The sequence below is a fragment of the Megalobrama amblycephala genome, linkage group LG20, assembly GCF_018812025.1.
Source record: "Megalobrama amblycephala isolate DHTTF-2021 linkage group LG20, ASM1881202v1, whole genome shotgun sequence".
In the NCBI taxonomy this organism is placed as follows: Eukaryota; Metazoa; Chordata; class Actinopteri; order Cypriniformes; family Xenocyprididae; genus Megalobrama; species Megalobrama amblycephala.
Window position 1 is genome coordinate 34,728,126 of NC_063063.1, and position 26,411 is coordinate 34,754,536.

The 26,411-nt window shown below is 36.0% G+C and overlaps 1 protein-coding gene across 2 annotated transcripts in view; it reads left to right on the top strand.

The window, feature by feature from the left end:
* polr3a (polymerase (RNA) III (DNA directed) polypeptide A) overlaps positions 1–25,470 on the top strand; it is a 36,346-nt gene extending 10,876 nt beyond the window's left edge. The window contains exons 19-33 of one of the 2 annotated variants that reach the window (XM_048170663.1): positions 3,661–3,779; positions 4,292–4,429; positions 4,841–5,011; positions 7,443–7,556; positions 11,048–11,083; positions 12,357–12,443; positions 12,523–12,605; positions 12,871–13,041; positions 13,916–14,009; positions 17,974–18,066; positions 18,291–18,455; positions 20,709–20,873; positions 21,913–22,044; positions 22,125–22,257; positions 24,885–25,470. In XM_048170663.1, the coding sequence (XP_048026620.1) occupies positions 3,661–3,779; positions 4,292–4,429; positions 4,841–5,011; positions 7,443–7,556; positions 11,048–11,083; positions 12,357–12,443; positions 12,523–12,605; positions 12,871–13,041; positions 13,916–14,009; positions 17,974–18,066; positions 18,291–18,455; positions 20,709–20,873; positions 21,913–22,044; positions 22,125–22,257; positions 24,885–25,033 (1,850 nt within the window). In that variant the 3' untranslated portion in view covers positions 25,034–25,470. The remainder of the gene's footprint in view (positions 1–3,660; positions 3,780–4,291; positions 4,430–4,840; positions 5,012–7,442; positions 7,557–11,047; positions 11,084–12,356; positions 12,444–12,522; positions 12,606–12,870; positions 13,042–13,915; positions 14,010–17,973; positions 18,067–18,290; positions 18,456–20,708; positions 20,874–21,912; positions 22,045–22,124; positions 22,258–24,884) is intronic. The other variant, XM_048170664.1, reaches the window with a different exon arrangement.
* The last annotated feature ends 941 nt before the right edge of the window (positions 25,471–26,411 follow it).

Here is a 26,411-nt window from a genome sequence, read left to right on the forward strand (position 1 = left end):
CGGAATTTACTATATAACACGGTAGGGCTGTAACGATATGCGATATGAAACCGAAATCGCGATACGCAGGTCCACGAACCTGTATCGCGATGTGAGAAGGCAGAATCGCGACACACCCCTTCCAACTCCCAGAGTTATCCTTCCTGTCCAGATCCAATGCTACCACATTTTTAAATTACTATAAGTATTAGGGGTGTAACGATTTATCGTAGATGGTGTGTCTCAATCAGCTCTCTAGTTCAGTAAGTGTTTCGGGCACACATTGAATCTTGCAAGCAGGTTTAAACGTTTCTCATGTCAGTCTCTTGCATGGTCGCGTGAGAAAAGTCGTGGCTTTCTTTCACCGCAGTGCACAGCACCAGCTGTGCTCACAGAAAAGCAAAAGACGCTTGCGATGCTTTGCTTTAAGAAGTTCTGTGGGGCCGTTCACATATTGCGTCTTTTCCGCGTGCAAGTCAGTTATTATTTTCAAATGTAGCCGCGCGGCAGGCGCGCTCATAATGGGATCAACGCGGTCGCGACGCGCATGCAATTCTCAACTTCTCAGAATGCCGCAAGCGCACCGCAGGTCGTGTGACAAGAATCAACCGATCAGCTATGGCCTTTCCGTAACAAAACATCAAAAGCTCAGCCGAACAGCTGATCATAGCTGTACATGGTGTTTTTTATATCTTATCTCCATCAATATATCTCGTCGTAAAACTAATGCAAGGGCTAGAAATCATTTATCCTTTGCAGAAACATCCTGATCCTCTTGGAGAGCTCAGTTCATGGTTGCATAGCAACGACCGACGCCACGGGAGCGCAAGCGCTTTGGAAAGGAGAAGCGGTGCGGCCGCGCCTTCCACGCGTTTTTAGACGCGACATGTGAACGGCCCCTATTCATAATTCTAAGTTCATGTTAAATTTAACATTTTTTTTCAGTGACAGACAGCCCTATTCAACTGTTAATTTGAATACAGAAGGTTTTTATTAAAATTTTATATTTATTTATTTTATTGAAATGTGATCTTGTATGTACAACAAGGAAAATTATTGAAATTTGTTCATGTTTTTTTAATAAATCTTGTTTGAATTTCAGTTTCATTTTGTTCAAAATATCGTGATACGTATCGTATCGTGAACTCCGTATCGAGATACGTATCGTATCGTGACCTGAGCGTATCGTTACACCCCTATAACACGGAATGTCACGGAATTTGTCAAATTTTTGATGAATGAATGAAGCAGGTCAGTACACTTAAATTAAATCGCGATATAGACTAGTGTCTGTGAATATTAAACCGCAAAAAGACTATTTAAGCATGAACCCTGCATGCCTGTGTGCCTCTGAAATGAATGATGTGGAAGCGCAGTTTCATTTACCTCACACCGCCTCACACGCACTTGCGCGGGCGCACGCACACTGAAGCACGTGCGACGCTCGCGGTGTTTTCGTCTTCTGTCGCCTCACTATATGAACGCACGAATTCATCTCCAGAGCTGCTCTGAAAGTCACTTCATCAGCATTTAACCGCTTCGTTTGAGAAAACTACCGTCATAAACACAGAGAAACTCAAAGCTCTAGGCAAACCGTCAAAATAAAAGTTTGATTTAATATGACAGAAACATATTACTGTTGTACAGTAGAATTTAGATAAATTAATTTAATAATAAATTATTAAAATATATTCTAAACTATAATCTCCATTTTAGTTTAGTGTTTCTTCCATGTTTTAATTTGAACAGTAAAGCTCTGCTGTGCAGCACATTGTTTGACAAAAAAGTTTAATTTCATGATTTAAAGGATAAATTAAATGGTATGCGTTCATTTGATTGCCAGAAAAAATTAAATACACAACAGAACTTCTGATGAAAAAAAAAATCATAAAAATATATTTTTTAATATTGTTGTTTTTAAGAACTCAATTAATTAGACATGCTTTTTGATTATTAAAATGGAATTAAACCATTAAAATGGAATCCAGTAAACAGAATTTGGTAAAAATAAAATTTGAGGGGAAAGAATAAAACGTAGGGCCCTAAAAAAATAATAATTTTTTTGTTAAACTTTTATTAAATTGTTGGTAAATTGGACAAGATTCATTATTTCAATAAATTAGACATGCTTTTTGATTACTAAAATTTAATTTAACCATTAAAATGGAGTAAAAAATAAATAAAACAGAAAAAAACGGAATCCAGAAATATTAAAGCGGAAAAAACGGAATTTGGGAGAAAATAAAACTGATTTTATAGGGCCCTACATTTCTCAAGGCCTCATTTAGATATTTACTGCCACCTACTGCTAGTTTTAGCTTTTTATTTACAGTATTATTTCATTAAACCTAATTATCTGAATTAAAGGCACAATATGTAATTTTCGCCGCTAGAGGGCGCTTATTCAGAACAAAGGAGTAGCTTGATGACGCCTTGATTTCGCGGAATCATGGAAGGTGTTGTCCTCACGTCTACAGCCGGTGCAAAGAATCCGACGGGACTCGGGCAGAAATCATATTCATGGATGAGCTAAATTAAAGATTTATTAACATTACTGTAGTATGAAGCAGGGTGCGGCTAAAAGGCATTGAGGCCGCTGGAACGATTGCTAATGAGAGACGAGCGCGAGACGCCTCGAGAGCAGCGGAACTTTTATTATGCCGCAGACGAGCACTTCCGCTTTTTCGGGTCAAGCGTATATGGAGTAATGTGTTTTATCAAATTATATACATTTGTGTGTTGAAAGTTGTTATAATGCTACTCTGCGTTCGCTCGGCGGTTACTATGAGATACTTGTTGCACACTGCAGTAAGCTAGATCGATATTAGGCATGGTAAAACATGGTACACGTGGTAAAAAATGAGATTTAAACAATAAGACTTGCTGTGTTGAGCAATATAACATGATTAGTTTTCTGTCGATGAATGTATCCAAACAGTTGCTCACCTGTCTAATAAAACGCATAAAATATTAAAGCGTTTTTGGTGTTTCCATGGTTTCTACAAAATAATACCGGAAATCGAGGGTAACACGGGTATTATGTCATTAATAGGCGGCGCAGTTAAAACCTGCTTATTTCTCTGGATTTAAACATTCTTAGAAACATCTAGGATAATGTAAGTACACAAATCAATAAAATATATAACATTGTTCTAGTGGCTTTGGGATATTTTAATTCAAAAATCTTACATATTGTGCCTTTAATAATAAAAAAAAAAACATTAAAGGTGTAGTTCACCCAAAAATGAAGATCTGTCATCATTTACTCACTCTCATGAAACTAATAAAATGTTCTATGTTGAATCAAATATAATGTCTTTCTAAAGCTACTTTTTTGTAATGTGTATTTGATGCTTTTCTCATTTAACAAAATAATGACTATACATTTTCTTTTGGGGGTAATTTCTCAGCCAAATTGGATGTTCGATTAATTAGGTTAATTAATTGCCATATATTGCGTAATTAATTAGATGAAAAATTTTAATCGCTTTACAGCCCTAATATATAAAAAAAACTTCCCCCATGAACTCTACCTCACAGCCTTGTCTCTATCCCGACTTAAGTCTGCACAGATGCACTTGACAGAATGCAGAATGTGAATCAATCAAGAAATTCATATTTCGTAACACCTGTGAGTCACGTATGATTAGAGCATAACTGAAATAATCTCTGCCTCTCCAGGTTCATTCATTAACATCTCACAGATGATCGCTTGCGTCGGGCAGCAGGCCATCAGCGGCTCTCGTGTTCCTGATGGATTTGAGAACCGTTCGCTGCCTCACTTTGAAAAGCACTCCAAAGTAAGAGCGAACCACTTCTTGTGTGTTTATCACTTTCTCTCAGCATGCATGAGCGATTCTTCAATTACAGCAACTTTTGTCCTCTGGAATGATTTCAAATAAATGCTTTTTGTAATAAAAAAAGCCAGTCTTTTGTGTTGCGCAGGATAGATTGTAGTAGCATTCAACTTTATTTAAAAACTTTACAATTAGTTTTTCCCTATTTTGAAGAGGTAAATTTGTATAATAAGAATGCATGTCTTTATTTAGTTGGCTGCTAGAAATCTTTGCATTATCAATTCCAAAGTTTATCTACCTTTTTGTCCAAAAATTCAATCCTTTTCATGTCCGTAACATCACACAATGTACCAGAATACGCTTGAAGGTCAATCCAGGACATGTGATGAATGTTTCAACATGCTTTATGATTCTGTTGGGTTGGAGGAAACGCTTCTGAGGTTAAAGAAGAGACAAACCAAAGGCTGCATGGAATAAAAGAAACATGTTTGTGTGATTGTTCTTTTATTTTTCAGCTCCCTGCTGCGAAGGGCTTTGTGGCAGACAGCTTTTATTCTGGTCTGACCCCCACGGAGTTCTTCTTTCACACTATGGCCGGTAGAGAAGGTCTGGTCGACACCGCCGTAAAAACAGCAGAGACGGGATACATGCAGGTCCGACGGCAGATGCACACGTCTCTGTTTGCCTCCTTTATTCAGCTTATTTGTAACAAAAGAGTGGTTGCGGCCATTTGTAAATGACCTGGAAGCAGACGACACTGGAAGCCATTCATTTTTTTAGCTGTACACAACAGCTGTTAATGCAGCTTGATATTGCAAACTGTATTTCTAACCACAATATTTTAATGCATTGGCATAATTATAAACGCACTGGTTTGTAGCACAAACAGTTTTACCACTTTGTTATTCTTCTGGTAATTTACCTTTAGCGGCTAAAGAATTAGAAGTCTTGCACATTCACAGTAAATAGCGTACTAATAAATTAAGACGGATAATGATGCACTTAACAAGTGTCAGGTTTATTTACGCACTTATGCATATTAATCGTCTGTTTGTGTCGTACAGAGGCGTCTGGTGAAGTCTCTGGAGGACTTGTGCTCTCAGTACGATCTGACGGTGCGCAGCTCCACCGGTGACATCATACAGTTCATCTACGGCGGAGACGGACTCGATCCCGCGGCCATGGAGGGAAAAGACGAGCCGCTGGAGTTCAAAAGAGTCCTGGACAACATCAGAGTATGTCAAAGAGTATTTTTAACCCTTGGGCTGTGCTTGAAAACCCTGTAACACTTGTGATGTTCCCAGTCAAAAATCACCAGCTTGCAAATAATTGCTTATAAATCTCTCGTTATGCTACATGAACACCACAAGTGTGACTTTTTATCATTTTGTACAAAATAAAAGCATTCCAAAACAAATTTCCTGGTTAAACATTAAAGCACACTAATGTGATAAACAGTGCATTTTTTATATATTTATTTCATATGGACAAAATTATGAACAAATGTTTTTTTTTTTTCACTCAGAGAAATTAGGCCTACGATCGTTCAATTCTAAAATGAAATATAAAACCTGTCCTAATTGTCGGGCCCTATAATTTTCGTGATCACGGAATCGCGGAATCCATTCATTAAAACGGAATTTACTATATAACGCGGAATGTCACGGAATTTGTCAAATTTTTGATGAATGAATGAAGCAGGTCAGTACACTTAAATTAAATCGCGATATAGACTAGTGTCTGTGAATATTAAACCGCAAAAAGACTATTTAAACATGAATCCTGCATGCCTGTGTGCCTCTGAAATTAATGATGCAGAAGCGCAGTTTCATTTACCTCACACCGCCTCACACGCACACTGAAGCACGTGCGACGCTCGCGGTGTTTTCGTCCTCTGTCGCCTCACTATATAAACGCACGAATTCATCTCCAGAGCTGCTCTGAAAGTCACTTCATCAGCATTTAACCGCTTCGTTTGAGAAAACTACCGTCATAAACACAGAGAAAATCAAAGCTCTAGGCAAACCGTCAAAATAAAAGTTCGATTAAACATATTACTGTAATTTAGATAAATTATTTTTACAATAAATTAAAATATATTTTTAAACAATAATCTCAGTGTTTCTTCCATTTTTCAATTTTAACAGTAAAGCTCTGTTATGCAGCACATTGTTTGACAAAAAAAGTTTAATTTCATGATTAAAAAATAAATTAAATGGTATGCGTTCATTTGATTGCCAGAAAAATTTAAATACACAGCAGAACTTCTGAAAAGAAAATCATAAAAATAGATTTTTTAAATTAATAAATATTGTTGTTTTTAAGAATTCAATTAATAAGACATGCTTTTTGATTATTAAAATGGAATTAAACCATTAAAATGGAATCCAGAAAACAGATTTTGGTAAAAATAAAATTTGAGGGGAAAGAATAAAACGTTTATCATAGGGCCCTAAAAAAATGTATTTTTTTTTGTTTTGTTAAACTTTTATTAAATTGTTGGTAAATTGGACAAGATTCATTATTTCATGCTTTTTGATTACTAAAATTTAATTTAACCATTAAAATGGAGTCAAAAAATAAATAAAACGGAAAAAAACTGAATCCAGAAAAATTAAAATGGAAAAAACGGAATTTGGGAAAAAATAAAACGGATTTCATAGGGCCCTATAATTGAAAGAAAACAAGTTGACAAAAAGATTGAATCCAGATTTAAAAAACATTTTTTGTAGAATTTTAAAAATGCCCATTAGGGGGCGACAAGGACTAAACAAAAATGGTTTTTTATGCGATCACCACAAAATTTGCTCTCATATAGAGGAACATCACCAAAAAATAGTTTTGGAGTTACGAGTCTACTCTTTTATTTGTCACTCAGAAAAATAACTCTGAAAATGCCTTAAGGGGTTAAAATGTAATTTACAATTATGCATATTCAAATTGGCTGATCAGATGATATGGCAGTGGTGTTTGCAACTTGATGCGGCTCTGACATAATTGTATTTATTTTTTTCTGGTTTATCTATTCCTTATGAAATCCATTTTATTTTTTTGTGTGGATACCATTTTAATGGTTTAATTCAATTTTAATAATGAATTAAAACAAATTAATGTATTAAATTCATTTTTTATTTTACGCTGCTTTTGTTGTATTTACTTTTTTTAAATAAACTTCTGCACAATGGAGGTTTACGATATAAATTAAAACAACTTGATTTCTTGTTTAACAAATAAATGAATACATTTTATTATTACTACTTCTATTTTAGTACATTTTACTGTGCAATAGTAGAATTATTCAAATTATAGGGCCTTAATTCACCAATCACATTTTCACCACATAATTTTCTTCAAAGAAATTGAAGTCTAGTTTGTCATGCCTGTTTCAATGCGAGCTGACATTCATGAAATGATAGAGTTGTGATCCGCCATCAGTTAAAATCACTGCTGGCTTATTTTCATCTCCATTCACGTTCTGATTACCGCTTTCTGTGGAGTCTAATTGGTTGAAATGGTGCTGGAGGATGCTGGGATATAGAAACGCTCTCTGTGGGAACACTGAAGAGCACTTTGCACGTCATTTTCTCTCTCTTGCCGCTCTGAATCTGAGCATTAGAGGCAGTGTTTATTCTTTTTGAGCACTCATGCTGAGGTTTGTTTTCTCAGGCGGTGTTCGGCTGCCCAGGTGAGCCTGCGCTGAGCAGAAACGAGCTGGTTTTGACCACTGACTCCATCATGAAGAGAAAAGACTTCCTGTGCTGTAAAGACACATTTCTGGAGGTGAGCCGCTGCACTTTTGTCTACAGGGATTCATCTTTTACTCTCCCTCATGTCGTTCCAAACACATATACGTGATTTCTTCAGTAGAACACAAAAAGTAGACGTTTAGCTGAATGTTCACGCTGCTCTTTTCCATGCAATGAAATCAGACAAGCTCCAAAAATCACTAAAAAGGTGCCATTTAAAGTATAAAACATATTCATATCATGCTTTGTGTGAGGACTGCAATTGACTTTAGATTGGTTGTTCTCAACCAGGGGGCTGCATGATGGCATAAATGATTAAAATAAGCTTTCAAAAGGCCAAAAATCAAGATGTAAGCTGACACCATTATTTATGTATTTTGTTCTCTCTACAACTAATTTTTATTGATGAACCAGGATTCCCACTGCCTTGGAAAACCTGGATATATGAGCAAATTTTAAGTGTTATTTATAGACCTGGAAAAGTCTTTTTTTCTAGTTGTTAAACTCTTATTTATAATAATTTTAAAAAAATATATTTTTTGAATATATTGGCTCTACTATAGGGGTGTGAATCTTCAGATAGACAGCGAATCAATTCACAATTCATAGGTTTTTAATTCTGGAAAGATTTTAATATAAAAGTATTTAAATAAAATGTCATGAGGGTGAGAAAAAGATGCTCATTTTGAGGTAAATTATTCCTCAATTATTCACTCATGAAGCTCATGGTAATTTACCCAGATTAACATGATTACTATGATCCACAGCTCTGATTTTACCCACATCCCAAATGTATGAATTGACCATCCAACCTCACAGATGAAGGGAACTGAACAATTTATCACACAATAGAAAACTGTTCACATGGGGACAAAACATACAAGGAAAAAAACATTTTCTCATTTAGTGCAGTTCTTATCTGCCCTCTTAAAGCCCCTAAAGCATTCTTCACTCTTTGAGTGCTCAGTTTATCAAAGCGCTTCAGATGAACGTGTCTTTCAAAGCGCAGCATGCAGTCTTATAAAGGAAAATGAATGGTTTTACTGTGTTCATGAGAGGTGACATGAGGACACTGAAGCACAGTACCGGTGCTGCATTTAAACAACACTGTACTATACGAGAGGATGTGATGCACTGTGTATATAGTGACCGCTACAGAGCGTCTCTCAAATAAAGCTCATTGCAAATCTGCCGTCAATGTCCAGGTTGCATATAATTGCAGTTTTGAGTATGTACATGGTTTAAGGGTGCTTTCACATTAGCACTTTTGATGCGCACCCAGGTTCGATTGACGTCAGAGTTCAGTACGTTTGGATGATGCGAACACTGTCTTCTGAACTCGGGAACCGCACGCAAGTCCGCTCAAAAAGGGTGGTCTGGGGTGCGGTTCAAGTGAGCTCCGGTACGGTTCGCTTCTGATATGAATGCAAACGCACCAAATTGCGTAAATGGACTGCTATTAATGCCGTATTATTTGATAAAAATGTGTGTTTGTGTGTGTTTCACTCACTTTCCCGATGAGTGTGACTGACGTGCTGGAAGCAGAGAGCTGTAGTGTAGCCTATCTCATTTCTGCGTTCTACATTCGCGGCAGATAGACGCAAGTGCCATTATGAACAAAACCAACGGTTCAAAAACAAATATATATGTGAGGAGAGCAACGTTATGCATTTTGCTGCCTTCTCCTGCGTCGTCGTTACTAAGCAACAGAGTAAACAGCTGCTGGTTTGATGACGCAAACGAACCGCAGTTCGGACCCAAATAATGTAATGTGAACACAGTCCAGTGGGGGCAGGGGGAGGGGGGAGCAATCGAACTCGGGTTCGGTCCAGGCAATCGAACCAAGTGTGAAAGCACCCTAAGTGCCCCTACCATGCTATGTTAGTTTCCTAGTTTTGTTTTGTTGTAAAGTATGTTTACATTCATCCAAGGTCAAAAAACACTTTCATTTTCTCATAATATACTTGGAGCATCAGCTCTTTTCTGTGGAAGCTTGTTTCTGCCATTGAATAAAAAATAGTAATTGCGACTTTATTACAATTCAAACTTTTTTTCTTGCAATTGCTGTCTTTTTTTCTCAGAGTTACATGATATAAACTTGCAGTTGTGAGTTATAAAGTCGGAATTGCGTGATATGAAGTCGGAATTGCGTGATATGAAGACGGAATTGCGTGATATGAAGTCGGAAGTGCGTGATATGAAGTCGGAAGTGCGTGATATGAAGTCGGAAGTGCGTGATATGAAGTCGGAAGTGCGTGATATGAAGTCGGAAGTGCGTGATATGAAGTCGGAAGTGCGTGATATGAAGTCGGAAGTGCGTGATATGAAGTCGGAATTGCGTGATATGAAGACGGAAGTGCGTGATATGAAGTCGGAAGTGCGTGATATGAAGTCGGAAGTGCGTGATATGAAGTCGGAAGTGCGTGATATGAAGTCGGAATTGCGTGAGGAATTGCGAGATATAAAGACAGAATTGCGAGATATAAAGTCGGATTTGCGTGATATAAAGTGGGAATTGTGAGATATAAAGACAGAATTGCGAGATATAAAGTCGGATTTGCGTGATATAAAGTGGGAATTGTGAGATATAAAGTGGGAATTGTGAGATATAAAGTGGGAATTGTGAGATATAAAGTTGGAATTGCGTGATATAAAGTGGGAATTGTGTGATATAAAGTCAGAATTGCGAGATATAAAGTGGGAATTGTGAGATATAAAGTGGGAATTGCGTGAGGAATTGCGTGATATAAAGACGGAATTACGTGATATAAAGTCCAATTCTGAGAATTAAGTTTATATCTTGCAATTTTGACTTTATAACTTGCAGTTGCGACTTGATATCTCACAATTCTGAGGAAAAAGTCAGCATTGTGAGATAAAAAGTCGCAATTCTCTCTTTTTTTTTTTTTTTTTAATTCGTGGCAGAAACAAGTTTCTCACAGTGTCTGAAACGGTTAGCTTAAGGATTTGGTCTCTCTAAACCCCGTCTTTCCGAGAGCCTCCTCTTCTCTGGTTATTGGTTTATTATCATATCCGAATTTTAACTTTTGATACGCAGTGATACGGACAGTAACGATGGCGTCAGTTTTACCGTATCAATCTCATCAAAGTGGATTTGCTTTGGCAGCAGAAAACAGACGTGAACAACACGAACCAAACTCTTCCAGTCTCGGATACAACTACCGTGTTTGGGGGTGGGGCAAAGCAATCGCTGTTTATCGGCAGCCAATAAACATCATAGTCTGGCATTATGCAAGTTACAAACCTATATAGGTTTGAGCAGGAAGGAAGACTGGAATTACTGACAACACGTTTCAGCAGTTCAAAAACGCTTTCTTTTCTCTGCACTTTGATCTTTGAAACTTTGAAACAGACCTTTTACACACTACATGAAAGTCAATATCTGAAAAAGCATAATAGGTGCACTTTAAAATGTCATCCCTTATTTTATGTAGTCAGTGTTTCGCTTAAATGAAACTGATGACTGAAGAGTTTCTGCTCAGTGTCTGTGTCTTTCATTTAAAGGCATTGACAGACACTGGCAGTGAGAAGTACTTACAGGTATTGTATGGTACGCATGACGTGTGAGTGTGATTTTGAGTTTGTTAATTTCTGTATATGAGAGCCAGGTGTGAGTTTAGTTCAGCATGAATTACAGTAGTAACCAGTGTTAACGTGTTGATTCTGATCTACACACACTAATCCTGATGCACACTTTCAGTCAAACAGGACATCCGGACCATTAGAGGTTTTCAGGTTTATGTGAATTTACATATTTATGCCTCAAAATGCGACTCACTGCACTATGACTAACTAGCCGGGTTTCCATTTTGCGATATCTTCTAAATGATGATATAAAATTATTGCGAAAAGACTGCGATTCCATTAACCGATTTTATGCGACTAAAATGTATTTTTTCCTCTCGCGATAAGTCATTCCAAAAATCATGGCAATGTATGTTATTAGGTTTAAAAATATCACAGCCACTGCACTAGCAAGTGTTTACGTACACCAGGTGACCTATAAATGACCTATAAAAAACCACCTTATGCAAGCGTTAAAAAAAACAAAAACAAAAAAACACCTTTTTTCGCGATATAAATGGGAGTTTTTCCGAAATTGACATGTTTCCATTGGCTTTTTTTCACACAATTTCATTTTCCACAATTTGAGGAGTAATGGAAACGCAGCTATTGAGTGTCCATATTTTATCCCAAATCAAAAGAAAATATTTTGCTTAAAGCAAATGAAGCATGTTTTAAGATTTCTTTTTTTTTTAATTTTTATTTATTTATTTATTTTGCATTGCTTTATTATTTTTATGATAATTAATAACCCAGCATTCATTAGCATTCATTTTTATATTTTCAGTTTTCATTTTGTGCTTTTGGACTTTTAATTAGTTTTTGATATTAAAGTTGTTTTTTAAATTCCAGTTTTTGTACTTGAACTTCCATTTGTTTCCAAGGCAACATTTTTAATTAACATTTCTAATAGTTACATCTAATATTTATGTATTTATTTCAGAATTATTTCACTCTTTAAACAAATTTTAAATAGTTTTAGTTTGCAGTAACAACACAGTGGCATGTATACTAAATGTTAAATTATTTGGATGTACATTCTTAATTTTATCACAAAAATGTTTTTACATTTTTCTGCACATGAATTTTTTTTCTTTTGATTTTTGAGGTGATATTTGATGTTCTTGACAGATTCCAAATAATATATTATTTTATACTTTTTTTGTGCAAAGCTGAATACTTATAAATGAAGGATTTTGCTCATGTAATTTTGCTTTCTAAATGCTTTGAAATTCTTTTTAAATTGTAGGAAATCAGAAAGTTCATAAAAACAATTTCGGAGCGAATCAAAAAGACACGTGACAAGTACGGCATCAATGACAACGGAACAACAGAGGTAAGAGCTCAGTTTCATTTAAGTGTGTGTGTGTGTGTGGGCGCTTGTGTCTCACAGCCTGTTTTCTGATCTGTAACAGCCTAAAGTTCTGTACCAGTTGGACAGGATCACTCCGACCCAGCTGGAGAAGTTTCTGGAAACCTGCAGAGACAAATATATGAGGTAACACAGCTGTACATAATTTCTGATGAGCGCTCTGCTCTAATTTTGCTCATACGGTTCAGTAGACGGATGCTGATCTAATGAGCTGTGCTTAATCTGGGCGTAAAGAGCTGCACCATTACTGACCCTGTCAGGCTCATTTCCAGCTGGAAAAAGCTGATACAATGACTTGCATGTCTCAAATAAGATCTAGTGATGAATTAACAGCAGTTGAAGCACGCTGATTCACAGAAATGGTTTTAATGTGATGTTGTATGATGCTCAGGGCACAGATGGAGCCGGGATCTGCCGTCGGAGCGCTGTGTGCCCAGAGCATCGGGGAGCCGGGCACTCAGATGACCCTCAAGACGTTTCACTTCGCTGGAGTGGCTTCCATGAACATAACTCTGGGAGTCCCGAGAATCAAAGAGATCATCAATGCATCCAAGAACATCAGGTGACTACTGAAACACGTGGAAAGAGTTGTAGTAGAGTGTTGTTGTCATGCCGTTATTTTACGTCGGACTGCTTCACAAATGAGGGTCAATTAAACGCTGGATTTGCACAAAAGAGTAACATGACAGCACATGCTAGTGGATGAGTTGAATCAACTCCACAGCAACTACATAAATTTATCCACTAACCGTTCAGAAACGTCTAAAAGCTGTAACTTCTTCCTGAGTCTCTCCATCAGTGTCGACTCCGGTTTGAACAATGTAAGGCTGAACAAAATCCTCATTTTGGCTGCGTGAGATTCTCCAGCTTTGTTGTTGTTGAGCTGTTAAAGCTCCGCCCTCTTCTGGAAAGGGGGGCGGGGAGCAGCAGCTCATTTGCATTTAAAGGGACAAAAACGGCGTGTTTTTGCTCACACCCAAAAAGAGGCAAATTTGACAAGCTATAATAAATGATAGTGGGGTATTTCGAGCTGAAACTTCAGACACATTCCGGGGACTTGCATCAACCTCATATCCCTCACAGACCTGTCAGAAAAAAAATAACCTTCACAAAATAGCGATACGACCCTGAAACAAAATTTCTAGACTCTGGAAGAGACCCTGTGCAAATTATAGACGTGCTGGTACTCCCAGCGGCTGAAATGTGCAATCGATTCATGAGAGTTTGATCTCAACCCCTGAAGGTTAAAAACACATTTGTCAATCAGAGGGAGAAGCCTGGAGCTCAGCTCCGCGGGACGGAGGTGGATGACCGCCTGTCACCCTCACGGTGCGGTTGAGGAGTGTCCGCATGATTGCTGCTGTTGATGCTTCAGGGATGATTAATGGCTGCAGTAACCCTAGTTCATATTCCTAACGAGTCTCTCTGTGTCTCAGTACGCCCATCATAAGTGCCAACCTGGATACAGATGATGATCCAGACTTCGCTCGGCTGGTGAAAGGGCGCATTGAGAAAACTCTACTGGGAGAGGTACGCTGAGTTTGACTTGAGCTGTTCACTAAGGCCTGCATTATTCACATTTCTCATGCTTTTTGTTAGGGGTGTGTTCAGAATGTCGATATGAAATTAAAATGCCCCTGACTGAAATAGCAGCTCCCTGGCAACCATACAAAATACCAACCTTTGTGGGGAATTCAATCCCTAAATGCCTTGCAACGAGTTTACTTTTTCTCATTCACACTATATAGACAGCACACTGTTTTCAGAACGAGTTTGTGTATTATGTTGTTGTTTTCAAATTAATAAGCGAGTTTGATTGTTCCTTGGTATTCCTCTGAATTATGCCAGCTTAAAACTAAAGGCTGTCGGCTGGAGCGTCTGTATGCCAAAACTGATCTTACTGATCATAAAAAATGGTATGCAATAATAGAAGGATGTTATATTATTAGATAAAAGCTAATTACTAACCTGTACTCCACTACTGTATGCAACATTTAAGGATATATTGAAAATAATCGTAAGCAAATACCTGTACATAATGTTGGTTGTGGCTCTCCAGATCCCATTTCTTCAAAATTTTCATCTTTAAACTTCCTACTGATGATGAGATAACATGTATTATTCAGAAATCCAAATCCCCTACTTGTCAACTTGATCCTCTACTATCTTCTTTGTCTTCTTTAATCTCTGAGATCATTCATTCTTCATTGTCTTCTGGGGTCTCTTTTATAAAACTGTGCATAGGATCCCTACTAAAAGTTTACATACGCGCAAAAGCTAAATTTAGATTTATTCAGATTTATAAAACCATGTGTATGCCAGAACCTGCACACAAATCCCTTTATAAATCCCATTCAGCGGAAGATTGTGCGTATGTGCATCTCCACCCTGTCTCCTCCCTGAAATCATCATATATGGAGCTTATGACGCCTAGTTTTACTATGCATAACCTCATCTGCATATCATTTCCATACACGTTCCTATCCATGTGACACCATGGTTAACGCCATCAAAGGTACAAGACAATGGAAAATATTAGATATAGACTATAAATGCCATTTGTGCAATACACTACAGTGATAAAAAATCATCCAATATCCTCTTTATGCTTTAGAATAAATATATCAAAATATCCATAAAAACAAAATTATTTTTAGAATAGAGCCGATTCATTCATTTCCACTGGCCAAATAGTATTTTAATATTTTTAAACAATTCAAAATGTATCGGTTTTGCTGATAAGGTGAACATATCTTTTAGGATGTGTATAGGCTATTTTTTAGTGGAAACAGATAGGCCTACTTATTTATTACAGTGTAAATATACAATTGTCTGACTCGGCGCGTCACTGACAAAGAAAACGTGCAAATCTTACCGTTTTCCTCAAATTATATCCTTCAAATACAGTGGTAATTGTTTGAAGATCCTTCACACGATATCAACACCTCCGTGCGGCTGCGGTTATACAGTAAGATATTATCATTGTAACTATTCAAACTGGACAACGGACCGTTCGACCACCGAATCCAGCAGTGTCTTACATAATATCGAAGTTAAGTGTGCACTGATCATCGTTCTCGCTAAAATATTTTGTCATAACATCTGCAGTTTAAAGAGGAATTATTGTGCTCCCAGCGCTCCTCGCTGTCATTAAAACAGCGTGTCACAGGAAAAGTGATCGAAAAGAGCACATCTACTATCTCAATTCATATCAACTTCTGCGTGATGTAATTTCAGTGCTTATCGCCAATAGTGAAAGTGTAATATTAATGTAAATGTGTATCAAATGAAAATTTGAGTTTCCATGCAAGTTTAAATTATTCTTTTATTTATTTAAACTCTTATTGTGAACATGCACTGTATTTATGATTAGGACTCATAATTAGGATTTAAAGTGGTTTTCCTTCATCTGCCGTCAGTCCCTCAGCTCACCATCGGTGTCGCCAATTCCCTTTGTCTCCAGAATGTGCGTATGCACGGCTCAAAGTTTGCTTAAAGGTGCGCACATTCTCCCGTCAAGTTTGTTTTTTATAGATCACAACCTTTGCGTGGGAACTGGCGTACGCACAAAACGGGGCTGGAAACGTGCGTACGCATGCTTTATAAATGAGACCCCTGGTCTTGTTCCCTCATCACTTAAAGGGTTAGTTCACCCAAAAATGAAAATGATATAATTTATTACTCACCCTCATGCCGTTTCACACCTGTAAGACCTTCGTTCATCTTCAAAACGCAAATTAAGATATTTTAGTCGAAATCCGATGGCTCAGTGAGGCCTGCATAGCCGGCAATGACATTTCCTCTCTCAAGATCCATTAATGTACTAAAAACATATTTAAATCAGTTCATGTGAGTACAGTGGTTCAATATTAATATTATAAAGCCACGAGAATATTTTTGGTGCGCCAAAAAAACTAAATAACGACTTATTTAGTGATGGCCGATTTCAAAACACTGCTTCAGGAAGCTTCGGAGCGTTATGAATCAGTGTGTCGAATCAGCGGTTTGGAGCACCAAAGTCACGTGATTTCTGCCGTTTGACACGCGATCTGAATCATGATTCGACACAAAAGATTCATAACGCTCTGATGCTTCCTGAAGCAGTGTTTTGAAATCAGCCATCACTAAATAAGTCGTTATTTTGTTTTTTTGGCGCACCAAAAATATTCTCGTTGCTTTATAATATTAATATTGAACCACTGTACTCACATGACCTGATCTAAATATGTTTTTAGTGCATTAATGGATCTTGAGAGAGGAAATGTCATTGCTGGCTATGCAGGCCTCACTGAGCCATCGAATTTCAACAAAAATATCTTAATTTGTGTTCTGAAGATGAACGAGTGTGGAACGGCATGAGGGTGAGTAATTAATTTTTTAATATTTTTGGGTGAACTAACCCTTTATAACAGTTAAAATAACGGAAAAAACCTCACTGGTCAAAATTACTAACAATCTGCTAATGGCACTGGATTCTGGTCAGCTGACTTTATTCATTCTTTATTCAAGACAGGCGTTATGGGCACCTGTCTGTCTTGGTTTAGATCGTATCTTTCTGGTCGCATTCAGTGCGTACAACTCAAAAACTTCAGATCGAAGTCATTGCGAGTTACCACTGGTGTTCCCCAAGGCTCAGTCCTGGGCCCTCTTTTATTTTTTATTTACTGCGCTTGGACATAGTTTTAGGAAGTACGGTATTAATTTCCAGTGCTATGCTGACTTCACCTGTCTTCTGTTTTTCCTCCACTTTCTCTGTCCAACTGCTTGGCTGAAATTAAAAATAGTTTTTCATCTAATTACCTTAAACTCAATATTAAACTAAATATTGGCTACTCTGGCAAAATCTCATAGCTTCTCTGTGACTGTTGACCAATAGTTTTTCCATCTACGCAGGTTAAAGTGTGTCATCCTTGATAGCACCGAATCTTTTGAAGCTTGCATTAGTAATACTATTCGTTATGCATATTTTCATTTACATAACATAAATGGTCTTCGTCCTTCTCTGACAATGAAAAGCACTGCTATCCTTGTACATGCCCTAGTTACGTCACATATAGATTATTCCAATTCTCTTCTGTTTATTCTACCTTCTAAATTCCTACATAAACTGCAGCTGGTCCAGAATTCAGCAGCACAAATTATTTCTAGAACCCGTCCTATAGTGCACATTTCTCCTGTTCTTCAACACTTGCAGAAAAATCGAATTGATTTCTTTAACTTTTTAACTACATGTCTCTTAATAATCTAGCTCCTTCATATCTCATGGATCTTTCTCAAATTTATATTCCTGCCCTTACCCTCAGATCCTCTTCATCAATCTTTTTAGTCTTCCCACACATCTGTCTGAACAGTATGGGGTCTCGGGCTTTTAGTTATGCTGCCTCTCATTTGTGGAACTCACTTCCTCTGGACATCCCTCTTTTAAATCACACTTTTGACCTTGAGTGTCGTGAAAGGCGCCTATTAAAAGTATTATTATTATTATTTCTGTCAGATTTCTGAGTACATTGAGGAGGTTTTCCTGCCTGATGATTGTTTCATCCTGGTGAAGCTGTCCCTAGAGAGGATTCGTCTTCTGAGGTTGGAGGTAACGGCAGATCTGATCATAATTACCAAAATGATTTTTCAAGCATCAGTGTTTTTATGTCACATCTCACTCTGTACTTCCAATGGTTTATATTGATAGTTCTGCCATTTTCATCATTTTTTTTCTCTCTCGAGTCATTTTAAATAATTACTTTTTTTGTTCACAATGATGATCATCATCTTCAGAGAGGTTTCTAGAGTCGTATTGATGTTTGCTCTGTTCAGGTGAACGCTGAGACCGTACGATACTCCATCTGCACGTCAAAGCTGCGGGTGAAGCCGGGTGATATCGCGGTTCACGGAGAGGCCGTGGTCTGTGTGTCTCCGAGAGAAAACAGCAAGAGCTCCATGTACTACGTCCTGCAGTCGCTCAAACAGCTGCTTCCTAAGGTCAATCACTGACACCGTAATGATGCCAATGTTGGACTTGCACAAACATCCGTGCACTGAGATAACAGTGATATGAGGCTCACTAACTGATGCTGATATCTAGAGAACAATGTGCCCATGTAATGCAGTTTAATTAGCAAATCAGATTTTATTTTAAGGGAATTATGATCGGAGACACAACTTTGTCTTTTTGAACTGAAAGCTTAAACTATATAGTAAATTCTAGCTTTTATTTTATGATTATTGGTAGCACTTAAGGTTTAATTTAACATTATTGAACAATTTCATTCTTTTGAATCTTATTTGGGTTAATATTCAGTAGAGCTGCATGATTAATCATTAAAATCGATTCAAACACCCTCAATTCTGAATGATAACGATTCGTCTGTGTCTATTAAGCATTTGACAAAATCACACCGGAACATTTAAATCTGCCGACCCAGAGAAATCCGTTATCTACGAGTAAAAAGGCTTCACAAACAGTGTTTTCAACCATGCAGTATCATTATTTCTGTGTTGCAATGAATTATATTATCACAGAAGTACTGGGAAAAAAGTTTATAGTTCAGATATAAACACTGATGTCTACGGAAGCGATCAAAATAGAGCAAATCACCCTTTGAAAGTAACTTGGTGCTTCAAATAATGATTATATCAATTACATTGTTACACCACTAGGTGGTGAAATGAAACAAGTGAAGTATTTACGAGTGAGACATCGAATCATTCATTCAATGATTTTTTTTTTAAATAAATCATTTATATTAAGCATTTTAAATGGACTACAGTAGTTGGCATTTTTATTTTATTTAACCCTTGTGCGGTCTTCGTTTGGGAAGTACACTCAGGGTCTTCGGGATCTCCACAGACCCCAGGCAACAAAATGCAATTTTGTAACAAAATACTTGTTTTTTTTATTCTGTTTATTAATGTTTTTACTCCATGTTTGTGCAGTTTTTGGAGGATTTATCATATTTTTTAGATTTATATAAATAAATTAAAAAATATTTTTTTAAATAGGTTTTTATGCAAAAAAACAGCTTTTTATGTAAAATTCACTTTATAAAAGACCCACATTTCTAACTTTCATTCATGGGGATAACATGGATAATTTGACATGGTTTAGTGTAAGATTTTTGCCCATCTTTTGGAAAATGCAGTTATAAAAGTAAAAAAACTATAATTTTTACCAGTAGATGCAGCAGAGCTCCACTATTTGCTATTTGACTGATTGAAAGACATCTTTTCACAAGTATTTGTCAGTTGGATTCATATCTAAATATTCTGAAATCACAATTATAACAATAAAGGCTACTTTTTGTCAAAGTTTAGTATTTATTGTAATGGAAAAAAATCATTTTTTTCAATATTGTTACATTATGATGAGACTCCACTTAGAAAATGGACAAAATTCATCCTCAAAATCAACATTTTTGAAAAACTTATTTTTAATTTTTTTTTCAGTACAAAAAAATGCTAAACTTTGACAAAAAGTAATTTTTATTGTCTTTTATTGTCATAATTGTGATTTAATAATATTTAGTTATTTATATTTGGGAATTATGAATCCGACTGAAGAATACTTGTGAAAAGATGTCTTTCAGTCAGTCAAATAACACATAGCAAATAGTGGAGCTCTGTAGCCGTCTACTGGTAAAAGTGATATTTTTTTTTACTTTTAAAACTGCATTTTCCAAAAGATGGGCAAAAATCTCACACTAAACCATGTCAAATTATCCATGTTATCCCCATGAATGATAGTTAGAAATGTGGGTCTTTTATAAAGTGAATTTTACATAATAAGCTGTTTTTGTATAAATTTTTTTTATTTATTTATATAAATTTAAAAGATATGACAAATCCTCCAAAAACTGCACAAATATGAAGTAAAAACATTAATAAACAGAGTAAAATTACATTTGTTTTTTAAAAAACAATTATTTTGTTACAAAATTACATTTTGTTGCCTGGGGTCTGTGGAGACCCCGAAGACCCTGAGTGTGACCCTTTTTTTTTACACTAACATAAAAACAAGATATCACTCCAATTTTTTTTCTTTGTAGATCTAGAAAGTGTTAACAACTGTACAAAGTTTCATGTCATTTGGACAAAGAGAACTTTTTATTTTTTTATTTGAGCAAATGTCGTTTGGGGTCTGTGCAGACCCAAAGACCCTATAAGGGTTAATATCGGCTTATTATTCCAAGTGGCTGGAGTATATAAAATAATATCAGAGTCATAATGTGTGTGTAGGTGGTGGTCCAGGGCATCCCTGAAGTGGCGCGTGCCGTCATTCACATTGATGAGCAGAGCGGGAAACAGAAGTTCAAACTGCTGGTGGAGGGAGACAATCTCAGGGCTGTCATGGCAACACACGGCGTCAACGGCAACAGAACAACATCCAACAACACTTACGAGGTACCGACCGCCCACAGTCCAATCTAACTCCGTCTCATTTGGGAAAGCTGTTGAGTTTTCTTTTCTTCTTTTGAATGTTTCATTCAGTGTTTTGTGTTTTAAACATCGTCTTTACACAGGCAGTACTGCAGACTGCAGTGTTTTTTGAGTGGCAATCAACATTGAATCCTTTACGTTATTGTTCAGCTTGTTTGAGATGTTTACTCTTATCTGTAGGGCCTTATGAAATCCATTTTTTTCAATTTTTTTTACATTTTAATTTTTCCTGGATTCTGTTTTTTCCACTTTAATTTTTCTGCATTCTGTTTTAATGGTTAAAATTAAATTTTAGCAATGAAAAAGCTTGTTTAATTAATTGAAACCATGAAACAATTTATTAAAAGTTTAACAAAAATTTAACTTTTAGGGCTTTATGAAATCTGCTTTATTTTTTCCCAGTTATTTTCCAAAATTGTTTTACATTTCATTGCTTTAATTACATTTTAATGATCAAAAAGCATGCCTAATCTATTTAATTCATGAATTAACCATTTAATAATTTATTAATTTCTACTATAATAAGGCCCTATGAAATGTTTTATATTTTCAAAAAATGTTAATTTAATGTATTATTTATTTATTTAAAATGTATTTTTATTTAAAACGTAATCAAATGAAGGCATAAAACGTGATTTTATTTTATTTTGAAATGTCATCAAATGAAAATTTTATTTTTGGCATGGAAAAACATGGACGAACAACTGTGAGAAAAATAAAGATTTCTTAGAGAAGTGCATTCTACTGTACAATAGTAATACTTCATCTTCCTGTCATAATTTCTTCGTTAAACCTAACTTTTATTTTGAAGGGTTGTCATGAAGACCTTTGAGTTTCTGTGTGCATAATATAATATGTCAGTATTTATGTAGTGAAATGGTGAAACATTGACAGATAGTAGTCCATATCATCATTTGATTGACTGTACAGCCCAACTTTTGATGTATTAATTCAGAATTCACCACTTTTCTGTAGAGTCTGATGATCTGTTTGTGTTCATCAGGTCGAGAAGACGTTAGGCATCGAAGCAGCGAGATCGACCATCATTAATGAGATCCAGTACACCATGGTAAACCACGGTATGAGCATCGACCGCAGGCACGTCATGCTGCTGGCGGATCTCATGTCCTATAAGGTGAGCAGCTGATGGATTATAATGATGTTGAGTGATGATTCATGAGATGAGAGCGACTCAATGACTCTTGTGGGCCGTAGGGTGAGATTCTGGGCATTACCCGCTTCGGTCTGGCTAAGATGAAGGAGAGCGTTCTCATGCTGGCGTCCTTTGAGAAGACGGCGGACCATCTGTTTGATGCAGCGTACTTTGGGCAGAAAGACTCGGTCTGCGGTGAGTGATGAGCAGAAATGCATACAATGACGTCATGGAAAAGATCAGGGCTTTTTTTAAACATTAGTTAACATGAACTATCAATTATTAATCTTAGTTAATGGTAATTTCAGAACTTACTAATGCTTTATTAAAATCAAAAGTTACATTTGTTAATATTATTTAATGTAGCTGAGCTGATTTGAACTAAATTATTAAATAGTCTGACAAATATTGCTTATTGTTAGTGTTACCATTTATATTAGTGTTTATTTTTTTAATAATTTCAATCTTAAAGGATTTATACATAATGAGAGTAGTTTGTTCTACTTCCTTAAATCAATATGTCTGTGTACAAATTTAGAGTAATGAGCATCTCATGAGAAATGTGCTTGAAAATGGTAAATCTTAATGGTCCTTAATGCAAAAATGATTTTTTGCTAATTACCTTAATGAGAAAAAATAAAAGTACTTAGATGTAGAAATGTGATTCACCCTGCAGTTGTTTTTAGCAGTGCAAACATTTTTAGTTTACACTTTAATTTAAGGTGTCCTTGTTACTGTAATTATACATTTAAGTACTGAGTAATAATAACTGACTACATGTACTTACTATTGGGTTAAGTCAGTCAGTTGCTTAATGCAGTTGTCGGTCCTGTAAATGACTTTATTTATTTATTTCACAAAGGGACAATGTACATTAATCAATATTCATGAATGTAAATGTACCCAAATTAGCTCAAAGGCTAGTTTTTATTGGTTGTCCCCAGGGTTCTAAATGAACTTTTTTGATCACCAGCCAATCAGAATTTCCACTAGCCAAATTTTTTTTTCCGGTGAAGAAAAGAGAAATTATGAGTGCCACTGAATGCATTTGATCATTTTATTAACATTGTTGGCATGAAAAACACATATAAAGTACAATGCATACAACAAAATATGCACAGAAAGTGCAAACATTTCTATCATTTGAATCACATCATGGTCCTTTACTGCCTCAACTTTAAAATTATTAGTTCCCACCACGAAATTGCGTGTTTTGTTTTTTCTTTCGCGTACATGCTAAGGTGACCAGATTTCTGAAATGGATTTCCTATTTGAGTGGTCAAAATATCACCGAAATCTCATTTGTTATTAACTTTTAATAAAAACGGGGACATTTTTGAATGTTTTTGTTTTTTAATTGTTCACTGTAAACCCTAATAAGTTGAGACTACTTTAATTTTATTTTTAGGACTTTTGGTCTGGTTTTAATACAATTCACCAAAAAACAATAACAATGTTAACCAATCCTAACTAAAAAAGTATTACACTATTTTGAAAAATCACATTACAAAATTAAAACAACATAAATATGAGATGAGATAAATAAAATGGCATTTAACAAATATTTTTAACATTTATTATCGAATTTATTATTTTCATTTTCATGAGCTGTTTATAGGCTACTGTACAGAAATTTCTACTTTTTAAACGTTTAACTATTTTAGACTCATTTTAAGCACTAAGTAAGTTGCAAGTGTATTATTATTTTATTATAATTGTTTTATTTATTCATATCTGAGTGTACCTTCACCTCATGATACGGTTGAGACGAGTGTCTTCAGAACACAAATTAAGAAATTTTTGATAAAATCCGATGGATCAGTGCGGCCTGCATTGACAGCAAGATAATTAACACTTTCAGATGCCCAGAAAGCTACTAAAGATGCATTTAAAACCGTTCATGTGGTTCAACCTTAATGTTATGAAGCGACGAGAATATTTGTGTGTCAAAAAAACAAAGTAACGACTTTATTCAATAATATCTAGTAATGGGCGATTTCAAAACACTGATTCATGAAGCTTTACGAATCTTTTGTTTCGAATCAGTGGTTCGGAGTGTGAATCAAACTGTCAGTCACGCCCCCCAGTGGTGAACCATTGAAATTTCAAAACACTTATGATGTAAACGAAGCCTCGTTTACTGATATCACATGACTTTGGCAGTTTAATACACGCTCCTAACCACTGATTCGAAACAAAAGATTCGTAAAGCTTCATGAATCAGTGTCTTGAAATCGCCCATTATTAGATATTGTTGAATAAAGTCGCTATTTAGTTTTTTTTGACACACAAATATTCTCATCGCTTCATAACATTAAGCTTGAACCCCTGTAGTCACATGAACTGTTTTAAATATGTATTTAGTAGCTTTTGGGGTATTTAAGCCATCGTATTTTATCAAAAATATCTTAATTTGTAAAAAATATCTTACGGGTGTGGAACGACATGAGGGTGAGTAATTAATGATTGAATTTTAATTTTTGGGTGAACTAACCCTTTAATTAGATTTATAATTATCAATTTTTACTAATTGAGAACGGGAAGAAAGGTTAGATTTAAATTTCCAAACTATCGGAAAAATTAAAATTGAATAATTTATGCAAAAGTATCAAATGCTTTCTGCAAATCAAGAAATACAGCGCCTACCACTCCAACTTTATCCTTTAAGTGACTGAACTGTGTGTGAACAGAACGGGATTAATCACTAAAAGCTGTGTGTGTGTGTGTGTGTGTGTGTGTGTGTGTGTGTGTGTGTGTGTGGCCTATTTTTGAATAACCAAACTGAATGTCAATCATTCCTCTGTCTTCCTGTGCTTCTGCAGGTGTGTCCGAGTGTATTATTATGGGAATCCCCATGAATATCGGCACTGGACTCTTTAAACTTTTACACAGCGCCACAAAGGACCCCAATCCCCCACGCAGACCATTGCTCTTTGATAATCCTGATTTCCACATCCCTTTGGCTCCATAATCCACACGCTCTGATGTCCAGCTGTTCTGCAGCTCCTTTAGCATCATTTTGTGCCTTGCCAAATCGGTTTTTCCCACTTGAGACGGTGGGAATAAGTTGCAGGGATGATGATGATGATGATGATGATGATTCGATGAATGAATCGCCTTTATCGTGAGTAAGACTGAGATCACTGATGTTTTTTATTATCTTCATGATAATAGACTCTTGGGCCGTTATGTTGATCCCTGCAAACATTTTGCCCTGTTATTTTCTCATTTAAGATTATGTTCTTTACTGGTTGTTAGATTAAGATCAGATTAAATGAGGCACTTGGAGTTAAAAAAATGTTTAAATTGTTTAATTTTCTTTGAGCTGTTTGCTGAAAACAGGCATGGCTGACATCCATGTGTTATGTAAATATGTATCAGGTGTGAATAAAATGTAAATTACAACAACATCAGCAGCACGTTGTTTCACTTAATTTATTTTTTGTGCATTATTAAAAGTTCACAGCTGTGAATGCGTTTGAGAGGCTGAACGTCGCATGCTGTTAGACTTCAAGGTCTCTCAGATCCATCGCAAACACAGAGGAAAGGGTTTACAAATATGAACGTTTTTCACATGTCACCTGCTTGATTTCAGCCTGACCGACTCCTTCCACACTCTCAGAACGGATCTTGTGTGTTCCTCTCCATCCGAGCATGTAAGTGCCCTTAAAATGCATCTGTAATCGAGCATGAATCTACTACAGATGCTCAAGTCGCCACCTCTTTAACAAGCATATTTGCTCCCTGTCGACTGCACAGATGTTTCCAAATAAATCTCGTTAGATCATTGTCATTAGCGGGAATAATTGAACAGTCCCGGCTGTTCATTGCAAATGGTTTTATTCTAAAAGAATAAATTTAAAGCATTTCTTTATATAATATCTAAGCAAAGTGAACGTATAAAGTACACACTTTGATGCGTTTGAAGAACAGAGCTGCCGATGGAGTATTTACACCGTCTTCTCCTGTCAGCTGAAGACTTAAATTACGCGTTGCACTGTAACCCTGTGCTTACCGTTATGAAGACATTATAAAGGTGTTTTTAATGCATTAGGAATTATAATGCACATTGCATTGTATGATCTCATGAATAATTGTAACCACAGTTATAATACTCAACTGTTACACCTTTAGAAAGTAAAATGCATTAAAACACATGTCAAATGACCAAATCTGCAAAAATTATAATGCATTTTAACTTTGGCTATGATTATTTATGAAAAGATACAATGCATTACAGTGTGCATTATGAAAACCTTTGTAATGCATTATACATAAAGAGAAAAATTAACATTCTGTCATTGTTTACTCACTCTCATGTCAAAAAAAAAATAAAAAAAATTATATAT